The following is a 25,966-nucleotide window of genomic DNA, read 5'->3' as shown; positions in this document are numbered from 1 at the left end:
TGCTAGTCTAGGACTTCTTCCATGACATTGGTCTCCCCTTTCTCCTTACGTGCATCCGCTGTCCCTTTGTATGTAGTTCACTATCCTATAGTCAGTTGATGAGCAGATCCTTTGCATTTGGAATTGTCATAAGGAGAGTGCATAACTAGAAATGTTCCCTCGTAATTTTTTTTTGTATCAGTAGGCCAATTCAGAACACTCCACCATGGAAAGAATGTGAATCTGAGTCTTGTACTCAGAATGCTCTATGATCCTGTAGCATTTAAATCTTTCTTAAGAGTGGCTGTTTGCCTCTCACATAGTAAATAAGTGGTGATAACAGAGTTTGTTTGAGAATATGCTAGGTAAAAACAAAGTTTTGAGGATTGTAAGATCTTTGGATTGGGGACTGTCTTTTTGTACAGCATCTAGCACAATGGGGTCCTAGTCTATGGCTGGGACTCCTAGGCACAATGCTAATACAAAGAATTAATAATAAGTAATAGAGGAAGAAGACAGAGAGAATCTCCAAACTCCGGCTTGCTCATTGGTTACTGTTGCTGTCTGCTCAAGTAAAGGGACTGCAATCTAGTCATTCTGAAATGATAAAGTCTTAATCCAGAAAGTTAATCAGAAAACTGATCATCTGAGGTTACGCTACAAAAAAGCAGCTTTTTTTGTATTTTAAGTATGTCTGCAGAAGCTTTCATTACACAAAATCAGAGCATGTTTCATACTTGTATGGACAGAAGTGGGCTGGAAGCATTTAATAGCTGAAAGGGGAGCATAATGCTTTATATGCTTATTACTTGGGTATTTGATTGTTTTTAGCAGTCAGATGACTAATTGAAATACATTTCTGATTGCTTACTTCAGCAACTCACTGAATTTATCAGGGTAGCTATTTCCAAACTTGTTAAGATTGTCTTTTACTGGACCAAGTTCTGTTGGTGAAAGAGACAAGTGTAGCTCAAAAGCTTGTCTCTTTCACCCAACAGAAGTTGGTCCAATAAAAAAAGGTATCTCATTTAAGGGAAGTTGTAAGGTAACTTCTAAATTATTGCCACACTGGTTGGTTTAGACCTGGCAGTTCTAGAATATGCTAGTTAGACTGGTCAGGTATAACTCAAGCATTCTAATATGCATGATTTTCCTGTGAGGTCAGTTTTGTTCACTTTTTAAGGAGAAAGGGTGCAGTTCTTCCTGCTGTTGCTGCCGACTTCCATACCAGCTAAATGGCAAAAACCAGTATGGAAGATCTTTCTCTTGGTGTAGATGTATTGCAAAGCGAGACAATAGCTATTTTTGTTACGTTGCCCATTTCACTCAGACAATTGTTTTACATTTTCATACTTCAATATGTTACCATCTAGTAGTTAATATCATTGAAAGGAGAGAGATTATGATGATTATTGATGGATTGAGGCTTTGGCCTGGTTACATTTTAAACAGGCATCCTACTAACGACAAGGTGTTAATGTGATATTAACAATTAGTATTTGGAATGGGTGGCTGAGCAAACCAAGACATGGTTCAGTTCAGCTTTCCCAAAAGGGGAAATGGAAGATGCTGATGTGCTCCAACAGTGTGACAGATAAATGTGTTCAGTCATCAACATTTTACTTCCCTCTTTTTACAAATGTAAGTACTCTGTGGCATGTCAAACCATTTTTGCAACCTGACTATTCTTAAAAAGGTAGTTTGATCAGTTTTGATGGGGGGTCAGAGTTCTCTCCTATGTCATCTTGAACAGTTTATTAGCTGTCCAGTACTCTCATACAACCCTCATGCTAAATTCTTGTCTGTTTGAAATGAATGGCAAAACTCCAGTTGACTTCAGTAGGACTAGGATTTGGGCCCCAGAACAAATCGCCTCCCCTCCAACTCCCTCCCCCAAACATTTTCTCCCACAACCAGTCCTTGGTGCTAATCCGTCCAGTCACCCTTGGTGAGTAGGTGGTTGATGGCAATGTAATTCCTTGGAGATTGAGAGGAAATTGGAAAATTCCACTACATGGACTGAACACCCAAGTGAGGTCAATGGGAGACTTTTAAAAAAAGGGTTACCCTTTTTTATGGCAGCTCACTAAAATATAACTTAAAAACTTGCTGCGCTGTAAACCCTCCAAAACCTCACAACTTCAGGAAGGCTTAAGTTATGACGATTTAAATGGGGGGCATGGGGGTAGGGGGAGGGGAGGGATGTTTGTTGCTTGGTTGTTTGGAGGCTGAGGTTATTACATCTGTGATTAGTCCAGGACAGTGTCAGATGTGTTGGGCCTGTGCATGTATGTCTGGCTGACTTCATAGGGACCTGCTTCAGGGATTTGGTCTGAGGCAACCCATAAGGCTTCTGGTCAAGGTTCCAGTTGGTTGTGTATGAGGGTATGGGGAGTACAGTTAATAGGCTCCTCTCAAGCATGACCACCTTGTAGGCAGACAAGACTAATGGGTTCTATTAGTACCACAAGTACCCAGAGCCCCTGTGCGTCCTTCTGCTCTGCTTTTGTGCAGAGGGCAGGAGTGGGTCTCTCCCACCATGTCAAATACAAGAGGGCAGAAAGTCATTGACTAATTATGGAGCATATGCTCTGGTATCACACACTGCAGGTTGGAGCCACCCTAATGGCTAGCCCCCTGCTTAGTTACCATTCCCCCCTTTACCCTCAGCTCCCTCCCTTCCTCATTCCTAGTATCTAGAGCATATGGCAATGGGAGGAAGGCTTGGAAATGGAATGGAAGCTTTGTCTCTTGTTCACTTCTTCATTGCAGAGTTTGGGACAGGCGCATCCAGAATTTAAAGCAGCTTTCTGTTGAACCATTCAGGATATGAGCTTAGTTGGAGGAATATTTAAAATTCTTTGAGAAACATTTTGAGTAATATTGCTGGAAAAGAGATCCATGGATTTATTTCTTCCCAGTCTTTCAGTGTTACGGCTTTTAGCTCTGCTTTGGGCACGTTTCCTTGAGTCAGCTCCTATAAACAGCTAACTTGAGACTAACAGCGTATTGTAATAATTGACCTCTGCTTTCATATGAAGACAGTTCCAAGTAGAGAGGACTAGTTACGCTTTGTCCTCGGTATATTGAACCTAGTTTGCTGGTATATCAGCTTTACAACTATCTGTCGGTAAAGAGCAAGGAAAGCTGAGTGGCATGAAGAATTTTATTGGTTTTTTAGGCATTACTGATTAAGGTCAGGGCTGGTTTCTCCACTGCATGTGGCTATTGGATGTTAGTCAACAAAATATTCATAAATGTAATACTATGCGTATACTGATGCAGTGTCTAATAATCAGTTTGTTTTTGGAGTGAAGGTGTTCAGGGTCTGAAGATCTTATTTGTTGGAGTTGGTGTTGTCTTAGAAAATACTCTGAGGACAAAATGGTTTGCAAATACAAGTACAATTTTTGTGGGAAGTCATATTTACTTTGAAGCTGTTCAGAGCTCAGCCCAGATTTATCAGAGACCTCCTATAAGAAACCTTTGTCCTCCCATTATTTATAAAAAAAATGTGTCCTGCATTAAATAATAAATACCCTCTTAGTTGGGCAGAATATAACTTCTAGCTTGTCATTTTCTGTTCTGTGACTTTAAGAGTGGTTATTTTGTAAAAGTGACCTTGGGAAAAATGACCACACTTTACTCAGTAGATCTGTTCTTGTACATCTTCACAGTAACAGATACATGTATCAGTGACAAAAATTAATTTTCTTGTACTGCAGAACTAACACAGCTGTAAGAATGAACAGGAATTTCTTCTATTGATAGTGGAAAAAGAAGAAATTAAGTACTCTCCTCCTATGTATTCCCATTGAAATTGTCAAGGTCAGAAATTCACTCCTAGGAAGAAGGGTCTTGAATTTTGACTGGGCTGTTATGGGGAAGGAAGGAGATTGAGGAAAAACTACTTAAACTTGCATTAGACTATATTTCAGGAACAGGAAAGCCATGAAAATTAAGGGCAGAAAAACATTGGTAAGGTAAAAACATTGGTAAAACTACTCATCTAGGAATATACAGCCTGATTATTTTTTTAAAAGGACACCAGTGATTTTTTTTACTACTACCTTATTTAGAGTGCATGTTCTTCATAGCAGAAACTGTTGTCTTGTGCCTTGTACAGTGCCATACACAATGTCAGAGTTTAATAAATAATAAACTATGCCTTGAGTTGAGTAATATTGGTACCTTGTCCACTCTTTCTTCTCCCCCAGTCCCATCTCTTTATTTTGTTGATTCTCTTTTGTATTATTTAGATTGTAAGTTCTTTGGGGCAGGGACAAAAGACCATCTAACTTTGCTGTCAGGTGCCTGGCACGTGTTTGGATTCAGTAAAATGAATAAATGACTACAGATAAACTTACTTGGGTAATACTAGTTAAATGAAGAAATCACAAATAAGCATTCAGAAAATCTTGAGAATGTTTCAAAAATCTCCATTGAGAGGGAGGGAGGCAGGCATGCACTGTTTTAGGGCCAGTCTGCTCTATACTGCAGTGAATATTGTGTAACTCCATTGACTTCAGTGTATCTTTCTTCAACGTAGTTACTCCAGATGTACAGCCAAGTAACTAAGATCAGAATCTGGTTCTTAATAATTCCAACAGGAAATGCAATGAAATATGTTTCAAGAAAGATCAGATCAGCAGTGGTATGCAAACTAACCCCAACCTCACCACCGACTCAGAAATCTGGAAAGTCAGCAGAAACAATAAAAGCTGTGGAAATCTGTTCCGTTTTTTGGGCTGCATCTCTTACTTTCCTGTCCTGATGTGTCATCAGTCTGGATAATATGTCTGCTTTGTTTATTTCTTTGTGTATATTATACACTAATACAAATATAGAAATATACTGTCTGTTTTTTAAAGGAATGGCTGCGTTATGTTAGGTATCCAAATCCATACATGGCCTGCTGAGCACTCCTAGTTCCCACTGAGAATTGCTAGTGAAATTTGCTTCATAAAGCAAACCTGTATTCAGACATCTTATTTTTCTTTTCTTCTCTCTTGCAGGAGATATGGATTGTGGTTCCGATTACGGAAGTTAACATTCTGGTTGTTGGGAGTATACATAGCCATTCCATTTCTAGTAAAACTTTGTCCTGCTATTCAGGCGAAGCTGGTCTTCTTAAATTTTGGTAAGTGCTCATGTGTTTTTAAAAGAGAAGCTGGTAGAACAATTTGTTTTGGCAGAGTGGCTTTTTAATTTTTTTCTAGCAAATCAGATACTGTATTTATCTTCCTACCTGTGTATGTTCATGTCTGACAATTGCATCCATGTGTGCATGAATGTGTATTTGTGTCCCCTACTTTGTCCTATGCCAAAAAGCTGGAAAAATTCTTTTGCCGTCGCATTTTAGCCAAATAAAGGTGTAGGTTGTTGGCTGCTTTTTCGTATGTGGGGCAGCTGTATTTTTTGGTGTCCATCAAAACTCAGTGGTCGGAACTGCCCAAAATAATTAACAAATAGAAACACTTCTGTGAATTTAAGAAGCTCGAGATTTGTTTAACTGATGTGATATTTTCCCCCCTCTCCAGTTATGGTTTGTGAACGATGTGACCTTTTTTTATAGGTTTTGTGAATTATGAGACAGGTAACCTCTTCAAATTTATGCCTTAAATGCCAATTGTGAGTAACCGTGGTGTGTGTGTGCGTGCGTGCATGCGCGCGCATTAGTCTTCCAGACTGCAGTTCCTCATTTTTAGAAAAATAGACTGGCTATAGCAGAAGAAACAGTGACTCATCAGTGGCACATTTACACCGTCACTTTAAGTGTTGCAAATACTGCTACAGAGGATTTCCGTATTATCAGATCAGAGGTCTGTTTAGTCTTGTATTCTGTTTCAAGCCTTGTCTATGCTACAAATGCCAGCATAGCGCCCAGTGTAGACGCATCTTATACTGACAAGGAGTTTTTCTGTTGTCTTAGTAACACTGCCTCCTGGTACAAGGTAGCTGTGCTAACAGAAGCATTCTTCTGATAGCTACAGTGAGGCAGGGGATTTTGCTGGCATAGGAATGTTGGCCTGTGTGTGGAAGTATGGGTGTATGTGGGGGGGGGGGAAGGTGGCTGTTTCCCATCCCACCCCCACTTTTGTACTGACCAAACTTTATTTTTAGATCTACCCTAGACACTGGATAATTCCAGATGCTTCAGAGGGAGGCACAAGAGTCCTAGTAATGGGAAATTATGGAATACCTGTCTGAGGGAAATGTCTTCCATCTAAGGAGTATTAATCCTTTCAGTCATTCCTAATACAGCAGTTTGTCCATGCTTCTCTAATAATTTTTATCATACATCTTTAGATCCTTTGTATTTTGGTTATGTAACACCTCAGTGACCAAGCCCAAATGCAGCTTTCCATGTGAGGGTGTACCGCTGATTTATGTAATATTTCTGTAATAGTTAAAGTATTTTCAATTCCTTTCTTTGTACATCCTCACATTTGATTTATGATCGCTGCTGTGAACTGAGTAGGTATGTTTATGGAACTGTCCCCCAATGGCACTCAGGTCTCTTCCTTTGCTTGTTACAATAAATTTGAATTCAGTAATGAGTGAGAGTAGCTCAGGTTATTGCCTCCAATGTACCTCACCTTGCATTTGTTAACAGTGAATTTAAGTTGCCATTGTATTACTTTATTAAATCCCTCATCAGTCCTAATACAAATCCTTGATCACCCCATTATTCTTTCTGTATTAGCTCAGCTAACTTTTCACCCATGACAGTAGTTAACTTTTTACCGCGTGATTACTTCATTTCTTTAATAGCTTCTTATAAATGGCTTTTGTTATAGGCTTCTTTTAAAGTCCTGTATCTGTTATTATGTTGACATGTTGAAGGATTCTTCTTTATAGAAACTGTGCTGGATTTTCCATATCATGTCACCACTTAAAATCTCCCAAGTATAAATCTGTACTCTTCATCTGCACAGGTTTATCCTCCCCACTTTTTGTAGTTGGTGATATGTGCTAATAGGCTTGGGCAACATACTGTTTGTGTTGCAGCTATGCTGCTACTTTAGGGTTAAATAAAATGAGTTTTGATTTAAAAAAAAAAATTCAATTGATATTGAGTTCTGTGATCAATTTACAAGTGTTCATTTCATTCTCTTTCCTTTCCTCCCACTCTCCCTCAAAACCCAGGCCCAAAAAGTGGTGGTGTCCCTATTTAGCAGCATAAAGTTATGATTTGAATTAGCATGGTCATCCAGACTTGCATCATTTAAAAAATGCTGATAAAGGACATCACCAACCATATTACCGGTCTACTGGTGACAATTGTTGAGTCCTGAACCATAGGTTCTGGCTCTGGTTGATGAAATACTATATGGCCACCCTCATTTTAGTATCTAGTTACTTGTGGATTATCTTGTGCGTGGTCTGTCTGCTCCTTGTGGAATGCTTCCCATTTGCTTTATGATTGTTCGCTAGTGAGGCTATATTTCTTTGTCCTGTCTAAGTGCTAATCTGGTCCCCATTGCAGTTTCTGATTATCTTACAAACATTAATTAATTTGTCCCTATACCACCCCATGAGGTAAGGAGGTCTTAACCCGTCGTACAGATGGGGAACTGAGCCACTGAGAGAATCTACACAGGAAAAATCTTTGCAGTAGTGAATCTGGGGGTGGCTCTACAGGCTCACGCTACACTGCTAAAAATAGCTGTATAGATGTTTTGGGCTTGGGCTGGAGCTCGAGCTCTGAAACCTGCCCTGGTAGCCTGAACCTGAATGGCAACACAACAATTTTTAGCACTATGGTGCAAGCTCCATGAGCCTGTGTATGTAGACTCAAGCCCTGAGACTTGGCACCAGGGATTTTTTTATTTTTTGGGGGGAGGGGTTGGGGATTTTTTATTTGCCATGTACACGTACCCTGAGTAACCTGCCTGAATGTGTGTCTGTGGCAGACCTGAGGACTGAGCCCAAATCTCTTGAGTCCCAGTCCAATGCCTCAGCTGCAGGACTAACCTTCCTCTTCTGGAATTCAACCTTCTAGTGCTCAGTGTGTCTTATTACATGGAACCTACAATGCTGGGAGTCCCTACAAAGTCTGTGTGCTTTGTGCTACAGCCATCTAAATGAATATTGGGAAGGGAAATCTATGAATATTACATTCTTAAAAAAAAAAATTTTTTTTTGAACCAACATTTTAAATATTTTAATGGTTTTTACAATATCAAAACTAAGCTTGTACAGATGTAACTTCCAGTCTGTGATGCTGTATTAATGGCATGTTAAGGTTGATGCTATGAAACCGTCAGATTTGTCTAGCTGATAGTAGCTGCTGACTTCTGTAGGTCTTAATGCCTGAGGGGGTGGAAGGGTTTGGCCAAGTGAAATGAGGTCTCACGCTCAACTCTGTAACACAATAACTTTGGAACACCACATGGAATAAAATCATAGAGTTGGAAGGGACCTCAGGAAGTCATCTAGTCCAACCCCCTGCTCAAAGCAGGGCTAACCTCAGCTAAATCATCCCAGCCAGGGCTTTGTCAAGCCGCAGCTTAAAAACCTTCAAAGATGGAGATTCCACCACCTCACTATTTAACCCATTCCAGTGCTTCACAACCCTCCCAGGGAAAAACATTTTCCCTAATATCTAACCTAGACCTCCCCCACTGCAACTTGGGACCATTGCTCCTTGTTCTGTCGTCTACTACCACTGAGAACAGCCCAGCCCCATCCTCCCTGGAACCCCCTTTCAGGTAGTTAAAGGCTGCTATCAAATCCCCTCTCATTCTTTTCTTTTGCAGACTAAACAAACCTAGTTCCCTCAGCTTCTCTTCATAAGTCTTGTGCTCCAGCCCCCTAATCATTTTTGTTGCCCTCCGCTGGACTCTCTCCAACTTCTCCACATCCTTTTTGTAGTGGAAGGCCCAAAACTGGACACACTACTCCAAATGTGGCCTCACCAATGCCAAATAGAGGGGAATAATCACTTCCCTTGATCTGCTAGCAGTGCTCCTACTAATGCTGCCCAATATGCTATTAGCCTTCTTGGGAACCAGGGCACACTGCTGACTCATATCCAGCTTCTTATCCACTGTTACCCCCAGGTCCTTTTCTGCAGAACTGCTGCCTAGCTCGTCAGTTTCCAATCTGTAGCTGTGCATGGGATTCTTCCGTCCTAAGTGGAGGATTCTGCACTTGTTCTTGTTGAACATCATCAGATTTCTTTTGGCCCAATCCTCCAATTTGTCCAGGTCACTCTGTATCCTATCCCTACCTTCCAGGGTATCTACCACTCCCCCTAGCTTAGTGTCATCTGCAAACTTGCTGAGGGTGCAATCTACCCTCTCCTCCAGAGCATTAATGAAGAGGTTGAACAAAACCGGCCCCAGGACCGACCCCTGGGGCACTCCACTTGTGACTGGCTGCCAGCTCCACATGGAGCCATTAATCACTACCCGTTGAGCCTGATGATCTAGCCAGTTCTCGATCCATTTTATAGTCCATTCATCCAACCTATACTACTTTAACTTGCTGATAAGAATACTGTGGGAGACTGTATGAAAAGCATTGCTAAAGTCAAGGTATATAACGTCCACTGCTTTCCCCACATCCACAGAGCCAGTCACCTCTTCATAGAAGGCAATCAGGTTGGTCAGGCATGACTTGCCCTTGGTGAATCCATGCTGACTGTTCCTGATCACCTTCCTCTCTTCCAAGTGCCTTAAAATGGATTCCTTGAGGACCTGCTCCATGATTTTTTCCGGGATTGAGGTGAGGCTGACCGGTCTGTAGTTTCCTGGATCTCCTTTCTTCCCTTTCTTGAAGATGGGCACTATATTTGCCTTTTTCCAATCATCAAGGACCTTCCCCAATTGCCACATCCAATCAGTTTCAAGGAACTGAGCCTTTTAGCCTAAATTAGGGGAAAATCAGGGACCCCTTACTGCCTGGTGCTGCAGGCAGAGGAATTTCTCTGCCATCCCCTGCTGCTGCTGTCTACACTGCAGAGGCAGCAGCTTAACTTGAGACTGGGGGACATTGTCTGTAGCCTGGGCTCTAACAGAAGTAAGAGGGCCTTACAGGAAGGTTTGTGTGGCTATGGGGAAGCAACAAGGACTGGAGGAATGGAGCAGTGGTGGTGGGAGAATCTGGGACTGCAGGGAGGTAGTGGAGGTGAAGGATGAGGAAGCATTGATTTAGTGAGGACTGGGTGGCTGCTGGTGGTATTGGTGGAAGCTGGGTGGGTTGGTGTGGAAGGAGAGAGCTGGAATGGAGGGAGTAGAGACAGGGAAGGGAAAGCAGTGTCCCAGAGGGTGGGTGATGGAGAGGGGGCAATGAGTTGGTAACAGAACCAAGGAAGGGAGAAATAGTGCTGCGCACACAGACCCAGGTAGGGAGTTGGATGGAATTATGAGGAACCCTGGAAGTAGAGGGGAATAGGAGGATGGTACACAGGGAGCTTGGGGGGGCGAATGGAGGAATGCAAGGAGCCCCCAGTGGGTGCAGTGTGCTTGCCCTACAGAAGCTGTGATGATACCTAGTTCTTGTACTTACACGTAACAGCCTGGATTGTTAGCTAAACTTGTGTGTGTTGTAATATAAGGTAAATCTAGGCACATGCATAGGGATCGGTTAAATACTGTTTTAGCACAGGCTTTAATAGCTTGCTGCATGCCCTAGTACCCTGCCTTTTTCTACACTGAATCACAAATTGGGATATTCAGGTTACAATATGGTGGTGGTACAGGGAGAAACCATTCCAGACCTGATATTGTTACCCAGGGTTCCTTAACCCTGTAACCAAATCTGTTACCCAGGGTCCCTCAAATCCATAACCCTACTCTCTGCAAGGCAATATCAGGACATAAACCAAGGGAGATGCAGTGCTTTTGTGTGCTATATGTCTGGCACAGACAAGTCAAAGTCAGGTGCTGTTGCTTAGAGCAGCGGTTCCCAAACTGTGGGTTGTGACCCCAAATGGGGTCATGCCATCAGCAGATGGGGTCACAGCAATCCCTAGTATTGGCATCCTCCATGCTGTCTGGGGTCCCAGCAGGAAATACTTCATTAAAATGGGTCCGTGATGACAAGAAGTTTGGGAACCCCTGACTTAGAGCCTTTTCTTTATTAGCCTTCAGCACTCCCATCAGAATGCCTTTACTTACAGTCTGTACTTATTAGTCTCAAGCACATACAAACAATAGCTTATAGAGCACCCGAAACTAATAGTTACCCCACAAGTTTGAGGCAGTCTTCGGGTGATTCAGTGGCTGGACCTTCTGTTTGCAGCTGGTGATCTTTCTGATGCATCCACGAAACAATCTGATTCCCAGATCCGCAAGTCCCTTCTTATACTCAAAAGTTAGACATATCAATCAAAAATGTTACATAGCTGACCAATCACTGGATAAAAAGCAGGTATTACAAAAACATGTTACTGAAAAAGAGCTGTTAAGCAACAATTTTGAACTGATAGTCCAGCAGTATGTTTCCCCATAACAGCAGTCCTAAAATATATCCAGACTTCCTGTTTTTCACAGACGCGTAGCCCAGCGTATCAGAGAGGGAGAATGTAGAGTCAGGTGCACTTCATGTGATTACTGACTTCCCTCCCGGCTTTGCCTTAGTGATGCTAAGTTTCTAAAGAGGCCTACTAAATGCAATAAGCAAACTCAATTGATAGTTCATCCCAATAATTGACAGTGGCTTGAACACCTGGCTGGTTGCTAAAAATGCCCCTTTACAGTATTATGTATCCATTTTTATCACTTTAAAATTGTCGAAAGAAACTTTTTTTTTTTGTAAACTTTTACATTTTTTCCATGACCCACAGTTTGGAAAACTTCCTTGGAGGACAAAACAAAATTTGGACAAATGTGCCACATTTCCCAGCCTTGAAGAAAAGCTCTGTGTAAGCTCAAATTCTTGTCTCTCTCACCAACAAAAGTTGGTTCAATACAAGATATTACCTCACCCACTTTCTCTTTAATAAATCAATTAGTTTTAAATAGAAGACATGTTTTGATAACTATTTTTCCTTCTGTAGCCAGCAAACTTAAAGTAGTTTTATTTAACTAATATGAATTTTAATAATAATTAACTAATTGAATTTGAATTTCCATCCAAATAGAACTTGACACAATTCACAAGTAAAACATTATTCATCATTTACTTTAAAAAAACCCCCCATTAATTGCCATTTCCTAATATAATTAAAATGTAAAAATTAAGAATCTGAATAAAGGTAAATTACACTAACTGATTAAATGAATGTATATAGAAGTAGCATATCCTCCTGCTTAGCAAAAAGAAATACCAAATTTAGTGTAAAGCCTATATTTAGTTGCAAATCCGCATGTTTTAATGGATACCAGTGGATGACAATATTCCTTTAGGAAAAATAACTAAAAAGTACAAATGCTTTTTTTTTTAAAGATGAAAATCAATTACTTAAATCAAGATTTCCTACTTGCTGATTTAAATAGTGATTAAAATCAATTATTTAATTTCCAGTCCATCCCAACAAAGATTATATATAAAAAAACAACAAAGCTTTTCCCTTTCTAATTTTTTAAATGTCTCAAGTTACAGGGCTTCCACTTGAAAGACTGCTCCCGGTTTAATGGATCTCCCTCATGAGACTGAATATCAGGAAAAAATCCTTAAATTTGCTTTTTCCTCATTTCATCCTGTTACTTCTAGTTTACCCTTCTGAACAATTCCTTTCTCTCCTTAATGCTTATGCTCTCCTAGTATTTGTAGCTAGTTACCCATTTTCATCTGGGACAAAAGGTCTTTTTGGCACACTAGACAAATGTAAAATTATTCTCCAAACGTGTTTTTTTTTTTTTTTTTTTTTTTCCAGTTTTTAGAATTGCATTGCAACTAGCAGTGTTAACTTGCAAGAAAATAGAATTTAAAAACTCAAGTTTCTGACCCTTTACTCTTTCCTTTGTGTTTCAGTGAGGGTTCCATATTTCATTGACTTGAAAAGGCCACAGGATCAAGGCTTAAACCACACCTATAATTATTACCTTCAGCCAGAGGAGGATGTAACCATTGGAGTCTGGTATGTAAGATGAAGCTCCCCTTGACATCCCTTAGCAGCATATCTCTCCATAGTGTGGAGATCGTACTTTGGATCCCACTGCAGAAACCCCGTCTCTCAACAACTGTCTTTCTAATGAATGGTAACGACCATTGCTTGCTCTCATCTGTGGGTGTGTGCATCTTTCTGAGATTATGGGCAGGGTCCATGCTAAAAGATATGTAAATCTCTGGACCTCACCTGTACTAAGTTTAGCAGCATGTGGAACATAGACAGCTCATCGATGCAGGGAGGCTTTCTATTTTGGAAATTTGAAGGTGTTGCTCTGCATTGCTAGACAGGTCATGTTCTTGGAGTGTAGGGGAGACCTGATGAAATAGGTCTGCTCGTCATCCATCTCTTGTTCATGTTCTTCTGTTTTGCAAAATAAATGCAGTGGAAGGTAGAAACATAGGATCAAAGTATTCCGAGTGGGAGGAGGAATATGCTCTATAGTCAAATGCAAAACTCTAGAGAGTGGGAGAGTGAAGTGAAAAAGCTTTGTTCACACTCTAACAAGCACAAATCAATGTTGTTGTTTTTTGTTTTTTGTTTTTAAATAAACGGATATTCAGTTGTCACTTTTTAGCTCATGGAGGAGAATTTAAGGGTGCTTAACTAGAGGCAGCTTCCTGCATCATCAGTGAGTCATCTGAGGCATACAGGTGGTATGACTAGTGCTGCATAAACTTTCTTTTTGAGCTGGTCAGCATTCAAGATGACTGGTCTAGTGAGCTAGTTTTGAACACCTACCTCTACTGATTCTCTCTCATCACACCTGTTTTTTCTAATGTTTATAACCCTGAAGAAAGTTCCCTCTGGCTTAAAAGGAAGAGATCACTAAATAGGTGAATGGATGTAAGAATAGCAATCAGCTAAAGAAAGGTTACATACTGTATCAACTAACAGGGGGACAGGGCTGTTTTTTAATGATCCACTCAATGAAGACAAATTGATGAATCCTAAGAGTCAGTTTTAAGTTTGTGCTGTAGTGTGTGTGAGAGATGTCATCACAGTGATAGGATGGGGGTCCTTCAATCTGGAACTGATTGTAAGGAGTATTCTCTTCTGAATGGTGCAAAAACACCCACCTGACCAATATAAGTTTTACCGACAGAAGTGCCGGTGTGGGCAGCACTATGTCAGCGGGTGATGCTCTCCTGCCAACATAGCTACTGCTGCTCGTTGGGAGTGATTTAATTATGCCGACGGGAAAGCTCTCTCCCATTGGCATAAAGCGGCTGCACGGGAGACATGACAGCAGAATAGCTGCAGCGGGACAGCTATACCATGTAAGCTCTCTAGTGTAGACATAGCCTAAAAGTGTGAAAAATTCAGTAACCAAGCAGTGCTAATTTTCTGTCTTTGTACCTAGGCACACAGTTCCCACAGCCTTGTGGAAGGGTGCTCAAGGCAAAGACCAGCTGTGGTATGAGGACACTTTGGGATCCAACTATCCTGTAATCCTTTACTTGCACGGAAATGCAGGAACTAGGTAAGGAAGAAGCGTCAGTTATAAAGAAGGATAGCATTTCTTTGATTGTATGTATTCTTGTTTACAGAGGGTTGTAAAATTGGGTCAAATAATGCAAGAGCAGTTTGTTTCTGTGGGTTGAAAAAAACCCCATTTTAAAAAATGGAAATACTTTGGATTTAATCAGTGTGGGCTCAGTTTTCTGTCCAAATTGTTTTAGCAGTGTTTTATTCCATACAAAAGCCTATGTCAGTGGAACATTTGCCATTTCAGTTCTAATAAATATTACTGTTCTACCGTGCATATCCAGATACACATAATTTACTATTAAAAATGCAGAAATCTATAAATATTGCAATTTTGTGTCTGCTAGTCACTGAAATGTGGAAGAAAAACCCTAAAGCAGCAAGATGTGTGTCACTTGGCTGTAGAACATTCCTTTTAAATGTGATGTAGGAAAATGATCATTTTATGTCCTATTTCTGAACCCACATGGCTGTGAAGTCAAGGGGGAAGGACAGTGAATAGAAGTACACCAGAACACCATTCTTTGTCATTATTGGTATTTTTTTTTGTGTGGAGAGAGGGTCTTTCTGTCCCTCATTTTGCTCCCTATTGTTTGAACCCACTTCTTACCCTCTGATTTTGAGATGCAGCAGCCGTCCCTCTCACTCACGAGGGTAGAAGCAGCTTCCTTTGGATCATGTCTATACTATCTCAACACTGACCAGAAAGGAGTCAGAGAGTGATGGGTATCTGGGCAAGTTTAGGGCACATACTTTGATTTCCTTATGACAGTGTTGTGCTGTTGGTAGATGGCCAAGCTAGTGTGCCAGGGTGTCTTTCTAATTGGACAAGACTATATTTGTGGCTTAGACTGCATGAACTGAAGGCCCAAGGTCATTCCTGTGATATGTGGTCTGCTAGGAGTTCTGGGACATTGCTGTATGAGGAAAAACTAACTTGCAAAAGAACATCAGCTAGGCTAAAGAATGTAGCTTTCCAAGCAAATGTTCCTCCTTGCCTCCTGAATTTATTGTTTGATTTGAGATAGAGTGCATTTTTAAAAAAAATCCAGCCCTTGGTGTTCTTTCCAATCACTGTGCAATGAACTGTTCTGTTCTCAGTGGTGGCAGATGACAGAACAAGAAGCAACGGTCTCAAGTTGCAGTGGGGGAGGTCTAGGTTGGACATTAGGAAAAACGTTTTTCACTAGGAGGGTGGTGAAGCACTGGAATGGGTAACCCATTACCTAGGGAGGTGGTGGAATCTCCATCTTTAGAGGTTTTTAAGCTGCCGCTTGACAAAACCCTCGCTGGGATTATTTAGCTGAGGTTAGTCCTGCTTTGAGCAGGGGGTTGGACTAGATGACCTCCTGAGGTCCCTTCCAACTCTCTGATTCTATGAACTCCAGTGGTTCATGGCAGCTCCAGGTTTGTGTATTTTCAGTGGGGATATCTGCAAAGCACAATATCAGTGCTGGGCCCTAAGTTGAACAGTCCAGTAAGTGAAACTAGATACTGCACTGTTGCAAAAATAATACTGAAATATCTGAAGCCAAATCTGTTAGCACCATTTCACTGGTGTTTCCAGCATGGATTTGCTAGTATTGAAATCTTAAGGCTAAGGGCAAGTTGACTTTAAAATCAGTCCTGATAGAGTTGGCTTGGCTCGGCTCATTGCCTACTGGGTTCTTTGGAGTGTATATCACAAACTAGCAAAAACTTCCATTTTCTTGCTAGACTTGGAATTCCCTCTGCATGTGTCTTTTCTTGTTTGTGGCTGTTGGGCAGGAAGACAGTGTTCGGAATGAATGCTTGCTGTGTAGGACTGTGATGAAACTAAGGGGTTGTTGTCTCCTCAAGGCACATGGCCAAGTAGTTAGGTAAGATCTTTAAAATGTATATTTATATAATATCAGCGTTTGTCCATATTAAATTAGAGACCTGGAGAAAAAAGTGCAACTCTGAAGAGATGTGCCTTTGGAAGCTTTAATACTAATATCTTCTCTTCTTCTTTCCTTCCATTTCCTTTCCCAGAGGAGGGGATCACCGTGTGGAACTTTATAAGGTAAGCGACTCCAAACTGTTGCATTATATAAATTGATAAAATAAAAGCACTAAATAAAAACAAAATATCCTGGCTTTACTGTACTTTTCTATACAATGAACCATACTTCTACTATTCCTTAATGACAAGCCTGTGAGTATTATCTCCTCTGGATTTACATATTCTATTATCCTTCCCTTTATAATTGGTACTTGAGTGCTGGCACCTGTAAAATGATCTGGTTGCCATGCTGCTTATCCTGTTGAAGTTCCCTTAAGCAAAGTCTTCTTAATGCAGGTCGCTTATCCAGTGCTATTTGGCAACTCAAAAGAGGCAGATGACTCTGTTTTTTTTTTTTTTCATCTAAAACAAGGAGCAACTGAGTTTCCACAAGATGGCATGTAGTGTTTAAAGAGAACGTAATGAAAATGATCATGTAGATTTTTTTTTCTGTCCTGGGAACCATTGTATACTGTAAGACATTTTCCATTTGCCCAAACAGACTAATTAGCTATTTTAGTTATTGTGTACTTGACCAAGAAGAGCAGGCAATGTGTGTTTTAATAACACACCACAGGTACTAAATAAATGGATCCTGTGTGTAGTCTTGTAGTTTATAGCAGAGGACTGGGTCCCAGGACACTTGGGATCTAGTCCTGGCTCTGCTGCTGCCTTGCTATCTCACCTTGCACAAGTCACTTAACCTGCCTGCCTCAGTCAACTCATCTGTAATATGTGTTGCAATAGCTGGACTCAAATTATACTTAGTCCATTTGTCAGTGGTACATAAAAAAGAAACCTCTAAATGCCTTTAGCAGCAAATTCAGATTAGCCAGGTTCTGCCCCCTTCCTTTGGGGCTGCCTTTTAGGTTCTGAGCATCAGTGGAGCTGCAGAGAGTCTGGAAAAAGCCAGAGTTGCTCAGAAAAGATGCAGAGGTTCAGGTTTTGTTTCCTCACTTCCATTGCCCAGATTACAAATTTCTGAGAAACTTGGTGTGTCTTGCAGGTTGCAGCAATGAAACCAAGACAACTTCACTCTGCTGCATGGAAAATCTATGAGCATCAGTTATACGGGGGTGATTATTTTGTTGGGGTGTAAAGGTGATCACTAGAAAAACTGAGAAACAACAATAAGCAAGCTAGTGGAAGGAGAGAGAAATGGAGGCGAGCTCCCCTTCTGAGCATAGTTAGTTGGGTGGTGGAGCCAGGGAAGAAGAAAACACAAATCATTAGAAACCTATCAGCTAAGACCAGTATGAAAGATGGTAAGAGTGGAAGCATGCCTGCGATATCCAGGGACCCTGCTCTGTTGAAGTTGAATTTCTGCTGCTTCCCCAAACACAGCCTGGTGTCTCAGCAAAATAGTTTCTAAAGCACTTCAGGATCAGCTGATGAAAAGCACTATATAAGCACATAGTACTTGTATTTCTAATGTTGTAATCCATAATCATTTAAAAGGGAACTCGGTTCCCTCACACACGCAGCTGCAGAGACTGCCATCCCTATAGTCAAACAAGGGCTGTCCTGGCTCTGTTATGGTTAGTTTTACTTACGGAAACTTAGCTGACAATTGCTACATTATGGCTGTTACCCTGTTCTGTTGATGACCTGTGTTGTGATATTGGAGGACTGATCCAGGCTTCTTTGTTATGCATATCGCAGGCTTGTCCTGTTCACAGCAGTAATTGAAACAATAAGAGCACTGTGTCTTGGAACTACGTACTTATACACAAACACAAACAGTTGTAGGGAAAACATTGTTCTGTATACCATCCAGGGGCCATGACAGCAAAAAGGTTCTGTTTACGGTTCTTGAAAATGTATAAAGCCAGCATTTCCTTTACCTGTTATGCCCCAATGCACCAAGTTAAATAGGTTAGAGTAAGTCAGTCTTGTAAAACTAATAGCCATATGCCTGGCTCTGGTGTCTCTTAATTTAAGAGTATTCCCACTAAGGGGTTGCCTTGATTGCTACAACTTTCTTTGTAGACAAGACCCAAAAATGCCAAAACAGATTCTACCCACTTCAGATCCTTTTAACATATAAGTTGGTGCAAAGTGATTAAGATCTGGAACTTTAACATCACTTTCATTAAGGCGTTTTACAAAGAAATTCCTTTGTTAATGTGGCTTTTTTTTTTTTTTTTTTTTTATACTTGTTTGCAACAGAATTTACTAGGGTCATCAGTGCTAAGACATAAATGTAAATCTTCATAATAACTGACCAGTTTTCTAAACAATATGATATCTTTAGATGATAGGCTTGAAATTGTTAAAAATGTCCAAAATGTAAAGGTGTGTGCGCGTGTGTAAGTAAACAGCAGCTGAATTTTGAAGTCCCTAATGGTAAAATAGTTCCAGAAGACAGGCTGTAGATGGAATGATATCTGTCTCCTTTTGGATTTTTGCTTGATTCTTCAGATTGCACTGATAGAAATAAGGCAAGGTGTTGTCTTTTGTTTTCCCGAATTTAAAGCTGCTTTTCATACAGATGAAAATAATGCTTCCTTAAGACACTGTCACTTCTGAAAAGTTATAAAGCCAAGTGAGTGAGTATTTACAATCTCAAACACAACATTCATGCTTCCAGGGAATGTTTAAAAAAGAGTGTTTCACCTTGTAGTTTATTACTGGTGCTATGCAAAAAGGGACCTCAAAGGTTCTGCTTCAAGCCATCATATCTGGAAGGAAGTCGAGTAGTGATCAAAACCAGCTGAGGGTGGCAATGAAATGCTCAGACTGTTCTGGGAGTGCATGTAGAACAAATACATCTGTGGAATGATCAGACTATTTTAGGTACACCTACAACTCCCATTACCATAGCAACTGAGCACCGAGCTGTCTTTAATGTATTTAGCCTCACAACACCCCTGGGAGGTAGGGCAGTACTGTTGTCCCCATTGTACAGATGGGGAACTGAGGCACAGAGACTTGCTGATGAGCACATTAGAAGTTTGTGGCAGAGCAAGGATTTGAACCAGGTGTTATGAGTTCCAGGCCCTCACTCTGACCACTGGACCTCTCTGTTCTGAAGCTGGGTAAATAAGCAAAAACAATCTCAGATAATTGGATGTGTGCAAGCCCCTTGCCTGAATCACTGTATATTCACTTCTGGCTCTGAGGTTGATACTGTAGATTAGAACACATGCTGTGGAACAAAGCTCTCTGTCGCTGTGTGTGAGGTTTGTGACAGTGCAACTGTTACTCCGTTGGCAGCTGTGTGTTAAATACTTTCTTTTTCTGTTTAGGTTCTAAGTTCCCTTGGTTACCATGTAGTCACATTTGATTATCGAGGTGAGTGTGTGTTTGTTTGTTTGTCTATTTATTAGGAAACTGTGTTTAGCTATGTCTGTCTTATCTACTTTTGATCTTACTGCTAACTGCTGTTTTTACGGTTGCAGAAGCTGTTACCAATTAGATGTTTCTTGAATTTTCATTGAGTTCTTAAAATCTCAGTAGAATGTGTCGTCTCCTCTGCTTTCTTTCCCTGTGTAGCATACAAGCCATAAGCTCTTACTGCCTTTCCCATTAAAACAGGTTCTTATATGAAACGCATCACTGTAGTACCTGACCAGTTTTCTGAGTGCCCCACAATCTTTAATGTATTTATTCTCCCAACATCCCTTTGAGGCATGGCAGTGCTATTATCCCCATTTTGTGTGTGTGAAACTGAGACTAAGTGATTTGCCTCTAGTCACCCAGGAAGTCTGTGCAGAGCAGGTAATTGGACTCAGGTCTGCCAAGTTCTGGGATAAAGCCCTAATCACTGGACTGTCCTACAACTCATGGATTGAACTGACACTGCTGCAGCAATGTATTCTCTGACAGCTCAGATTTTGTCTTAAAAATACAGACATCTATAGGTTTCTTTACTGTCCCTGCCCCTCCCCAACTTGCTGTACAGCAGACAAGTTTGTTTTGGGACAGCTTTGGGAATGCCACCCATTGGCCCTTCCAGAACTGGATGTCTGGAACTCTGCTCAGCAAAATGTACATTGCCTCGACTGTTAGTAAAGCAGGGAAGTCGATACAATTTCCACTGCTAACAAATGGTGCAGGATATAGTCTGTTTTAGTTCAGTACTTTTTTTCCTTAAATCACACAAATTGAAATGCTATCTTTTCCCCAGGCTTTATCTAGTAACATGTTACTGCACATTCAGAGCATTTCACACCTGTTGTTCCAGGAGAAAACTCTCAATTGTAAATTGTTTCCAAAAGCTCATCAAGTTTCTTGCCATGATCTTTTGATTTTAACTCACAAAAGAACCAAGTGAACAAATTAAACAGGGTTGGTTTATAATCCGACACTAGCTTGTTGAGGGGTGCTTGTGGATTTGACCCAAGCCATATTTATAAATATGCTACTTACTGTGCCCAGCTCTGGTGCCCAGAATTCGCGAAGGATGTTGATGAATTGGAGAGAGTTCAGAGAAGAGCCATGAGCATGATTAGAAGATTAGACGTTATGCCTTTTAGTGATGGACTCAAGGAGCTCAATTTATTTACCTTCACAAAGAGACAGTCAAGGGGTGACTTGATTAGTCTATAAGTATCTACATGGGGAAGAGATATTTGATAATGGGCTCTTCGGTCTAGCAGAGAAAGGTATCACATGATTCAATGGCTAGAAGTTGAAGCTGGACAAATTCAGAGTGGAAATAAGGCATTCATTTTTAATGGTGAGAGTAATTAACCGTTGAAACAATTTACCGGGCATCATGGTGGATTCTCCATCACTGACCATTTTTAAATCAAGATTGGCTTTTTTTCTAAAAGAGCTGCTCTAAGAATTATTTTGGGGCAGGTCTCTGGCCTTTGTCATACAGGAGATCAGACTAGATGACCACAGTGGTCCCTGCCGGCCTTGGAATCTATGAGGAGAGGCATTTAAGACCTGAAAGTGGCTGTTCTGCATGCAAGAACTGGCCTATCGTGGAAGCAAAAATGCATAACACCAGCACATTTTCAGGGGTGCCAGCTCTTGCTTTCATTATCTGCTAAACCCACAGAATCTGCTTGGCAACTGGCAGTACCCAACTTTTAATAGTGGAAGCTCGACCAAGGCTTTACGCAAGATACACTGTATTGAGACACTGCGCTGTGCCAATCTTTTTTTTCATTCCAGCTTTAATTTGGAGTGCAGGTACAGTGCAACAAGCAGGAACTTTCTCATGTTTCAAATGCCTTCACAGTTGTGGGCATGCTGCTTTTCCATAAAGGCATAAGAAATCGATAATTTTGCTGGATGGTTTAGGTGTGACTTAAAATATTTGTGTTTCAGGGTGGGGAGATTCAGTGGGCACTCCCTCAGAGAGTGGAATGACGTATGATGCACTCCATGTTTTTGACTGGATAAAAGCAAGAAGTGGAGACAATCCTGTCTATATATGGGGGCACTCCTTAGGCACAGGGTAAGCCTCCAATCCAGATGGCAGCTTTCCAGAATAATAAAAATAAATTTATATTCATCTTTCAAAAATGTAGTGTTTGCCATTTAAGGGTAGTAGTTATAATCCATTTTGGTTTGTGTCTGAATCTGAATTTAATCTCTGCAAAATAATTTTTTCTTTGCTCTTCAATTTAGGAAATAGGATAGTGAATAGAACTTGTATCTTAGAATCCCAGAGGGCTGTATTGGAAATTAGAAGGCAATAAGATCAGCATTACATCATATAATAAGAGAAATAATGGACAGATTGTGGGGGGAAATCATCACTGGTGTAAGCAGGCACAATTCCATGGACAACAATGGAGCTGCACCCATTTATACCAGTGTTTTGTTTTGTGTGGTGGTTTGGGGGTTGTTTTTTTTTTTAAATATTTTTTAAGCCATCCCATTTGGTTCCATCCTATATATTCCTGAAAGGGTACATTTTTGTTTAGGTAGAAAATATTTCTCAAACTAACTTACTGCACATATGCCTGATTTACAGATCAACACTGGGCAATAAAGCTTTTAAAATGGTGATTTAATGTGTAGAAATGCAGTATGAAAAATTCTTTAAAAGCTAGAAGCAGCAACCAAACTGAATGCATTGCCTTAATTGGCAGGATGCTGAAGACTAGAAGACCAACAGTGGCCTGGCATGGAGGAGTGGCCTGGGGCGGGCAAAGGGGAAGTTGCAGAGTGAGTCTGCCCTGCACTCACCCCTCAGCACGGCTCCTGTCCCATGGTGCTGGGCCCACCTCCGGGCATTGTGACCTGGTGTATGGGGTCACAGCAACACCCAGGTTTGATGCAGCCATCCTTCCATAAAGACAGGAGCGGCCAGGCCAAATCTGAGTGATTGGTGTTATGATCCAATACATGGGGTCACAGTGCCAACTGAGCTTTGGCGTGGCTGCCCCGCTGTCATGGAGTAGCCAGGCCAGACCTGAGAGAGGCTGCAGCCCTGTACGCCAGGCCATGATGCCCTCAACGTGGAGCTGGGCCCACTCCCATAGAACAGGGAGCCACTCCGAACGGTTGAGTGTGGTGCAGGCTTGCTCTCCCACTCCTTTCCTGTGAACTGGGCTGGGAGAAGCATGTGCATGCTAGGCCAGGGCCCAGTGACGGTTAAACTGGCCCTGGACATGGAAACCCATCTAGAATATTCCTGCAACCCTCTTGTGGGTCGGGACTCACCATTTGGGAAACACTGTATTAAGCTACCTGGGAATTTAACTTGTTGCACTTCAGAACTGAGCGAATTTCTGTTGAGAGCTGAGTTTTTTGTTTTAAATGACATTGCGGAGCTCTTCCCAGAATTGAAAGGAGGTATTACCCCACAGAAATGGGAACACTATCAGGATTTGTGTTCCCAGATCGGTCACAGTTGTAAACTTTAGACTATCATGTGTAGTTTATGATAAGCAAAGCCTGCAATGGAAGTACTGGGATATTTTATATTTACAAGAGAGCACAAGTGTCTGGTCTTAAAGGGGGTCAGGTGTGGGAGGGAACTCTGCCAAAACCCTGCCTGTACAGTAGAATGCAGTTGTCACTTCACAGATATTTCTGCCTCTCTCTCTTGTCTTTGAAAATGTTCTGCCTTTAACCAATAAACAGTTGGCATTTTTTTACAAATGATTGGCATTCTCAAATTGCCATGGATTCTGGAATGCTTGCTGTTGCCCAAATCATATAGGTAGCAGTGAAGTGTGAATATTAAATGGTTAGGGTTCCGAGTTTATGTATCTGAAAATTATAAACTTCTCTCCTTACACTCACCCCACAGTCCTCCTTTAGGGCCTTGTCTGCACTGCTGAAAAGTGTCTTTTTTACCATGGGATAACTAATGTGCATGAGCTAGCCCATGACAAACACACAGTGATAATACCTGCTAGGAGATAAACTAGGCAAGGTCAGGCCCAGTGCTGATCTCACCTAGTTGATGTCACAGTAAAACAAAAGTACCTTCTCTTAACTGTGTTTGTGTATGAACTGTTGTGAGGTTGTAGTTATCCAGAGGCAAAAACACATCTTTTATAGCAGTGAAAACCAAGCCCAAGGTCTCAGCTTCCCTGATGAGCTGAAATTTGCATTCTCTTGAGATGTATATTTCAGAGTATGTGTGTTACTTGAGTTCAGTGTAATGGGGGCCAGCAGAGAGACAGCTGCAAACACTGGTGACCTCCAAACAGAAGAGTTTGGGGGCAGTAAGAGGACTGGAGAGCCTGTGTAAGCTGAGCCTTGGGGAAGTGATATGTGGAAAGAGGGATAGTGGGGGTCTGTTGGAAGGTTTCAAGGAGGGAATCCAGGTAATGTTAGGAGAGTGTGTGCAGCGTGAGGAACTAGGGAGGGCAGATTCTTTATCTGAACCTAAGAAAAATCCTACATCCCTCATCATGCATGACTCATCTCTCAGCTACCCAATGCCCAAAGGAAATTGAATTTGGATGAATAGTCGCTCCTTTAATCTCCTTTCATATAAAACGGAGCAGTTAGGAAGAGGGAAGTATTTTGAGGTGTTCTTTAAGCCCTCTGAAAAGCTATATAGTATCTGGGTGTTCAGAGTTGCAGCACGTCAGTCAGTTTAGTTCTTCACTGTTGCATACACCTCTAGCTCTGACACTGACTTGAAGGATAACTATCTTGAGATCAGGCTCAGAGATGGGTCTTCCAGGTGGCAGTACATCATGCTATCACTTTGAGTTGCTGCTGTTCTCTAGCAACGAGTGACGAAAACACTTGATTTAACACTGAATGTTTTTTTTTCTTTTAGAGTTGCAACAAATTTAGTGAGGCGTCTTTGTGAAAGAGGTAAGGCTAATGAGAAAGGGGCACTCACTGTGTGGCACGAGTTGCACTTATGACCCTGACTACTTCTTTGTTATCTGCTCACTTACCTTGGTCTGACTTTATTGCAAGAGCAATTTTATCTTGTGCCTTTGTATAATGTACTTTTCTTGTGAACATAATTCCCAAACAGTACCTTTAATGTTACGCAAGGCGTTCCCAATGCAAACCATGACAGTCCTCCGTGTGAGCTTTGGTGCTCTACTTTGGTGGTTATATTATCAAAAATCATTTTACTTTATTAAAAACTTTCCCTGTCTTATGGCTAGGTGATGTGTTTTTTTTTTTTAGTTTTGATTTGGTAGCTTTCATAAGGGTTGAATTAACTTAGACTCCTCTTCACCCCATTCCAAAAATGCAGCTGTAGAGCTTCCCAATATTCATCACAACTCTTTAAAGTGGCTTCATGAACTTGATCATGACCTTGTTAGGTACATTTATGCTGCACACTCTTCTAGCCATAACTCAGTGGCTCAAAGGAGGATCTGAGGCACATGCAATTATTTTAGGTACCTTGTAAGACATTAAGAAATGGGTAATTCATGTCACTCAATCTGCCATGAGAATATTGTCTCACTTTGCGAATTTACCTTGTCTTGTAGCATCTCTAGCATATAAAAGGTTGCCTCGCAGCTCCACTTCTGTTACATCTTGCTCTGCTTTGTCTTAATTCGCCTGAGTTTAATGCTTTAACAAGCTGTGCTGTGCATTCATATTTTAGAAACTCCTCCAGACGCCCTAATACTGGAATCACCATTTACTAATATACGTGAAGAAGCAAAAAGCCATCCATTTTCAGTGGCAAGTACAGACTTCTGTTTTTATTACCTTGTAATTTTATTCACAAAAACTAACATATTTAAAAATTCCTCTTGGGCAGTACTAGCACACGAGTTTGTTCTGTAAGCCCCACCAGTGATTGCCAGTATTTGTTATTAAGAATAATTAAGATATACAGGGTGTGAAATGTCTTTGCAGAAATACACCTTTCAAATGACATTTTTAAGTATAATTAACAGCCACATTCAGAATCTGACACAAGAAAAGGAAAATTGGTAATGAAAAGTAATAAATCCAGGGGTGAGAGAGCCAGTTTGTCTGTCTTAGTGGGGCGTGTGTTCTCCACCATAGGGCTT

General features: G+C 41.0%; 1 protein-coding gene across 1 annotated transcript in view; it reads left to right on the top strand.

The window, feature by feature from the left end:
- Nucleotides 1-25,966, top strand: part of ABHD12 (abhydrolase domain containing 12, lysophospholipase) — a 56,288-nt gene that overhangs the window by 18,654 nt on the left and 11,668 nt on the right. The window contains exons 2-9 of the mRNA XM_067532843.1: nt 4,995-5,119; nt 12,904-13,009; nt 14,403-14,522; nt 16,541-16,571; nt 19,799-19,844; nt 21,834-21,963; nt 24,757-24,794; nt 25,552-25,631. Coding sequence (XP_067388944.1) covers nt 4,995-5,119; nt 12,904-13,009; nt 14,403-14,522; nt 16,541-16,571; nt 19,799-19,844; nt 21,834-21,963; nt 24,757-24,794; nt 25,552-25,631 — 676 coding nt within the window. The remainder of the gene's footprint in view (nt 1-4,994; nt 5,120-12,903; nt 13,010-14,402; nt 14,523-16,540; nt 16,572-19,798; nt 19,845-21,833; nt 21,964-24,756; nt 24,795-25,551; nt 25,632-25,966) is intronic.

This window comes from Emydura macquarii, unplaced genomic scaffold (genome assembly GCF_026122565.2).
Source record: "Emydura macquarii macquarii isolate MOO-44397 ecotype Brisbane River unplaced genomic scaffold, CSIRO-AGI_Emac_v2 contig_3305, whole genome shotgun sequence".
Classification (NCBI taxonomy): domain Eukaryota; kingdom Metazoa; phylum Chordata; order Testudines; family Chelidae; genus Emydura; species Emydura macquarii.
The sequence above is the reverse complement of the archived record's forward strand: the minus strand, read 5'-3'. Positions and strand labels throughout refer to the sequence as shown.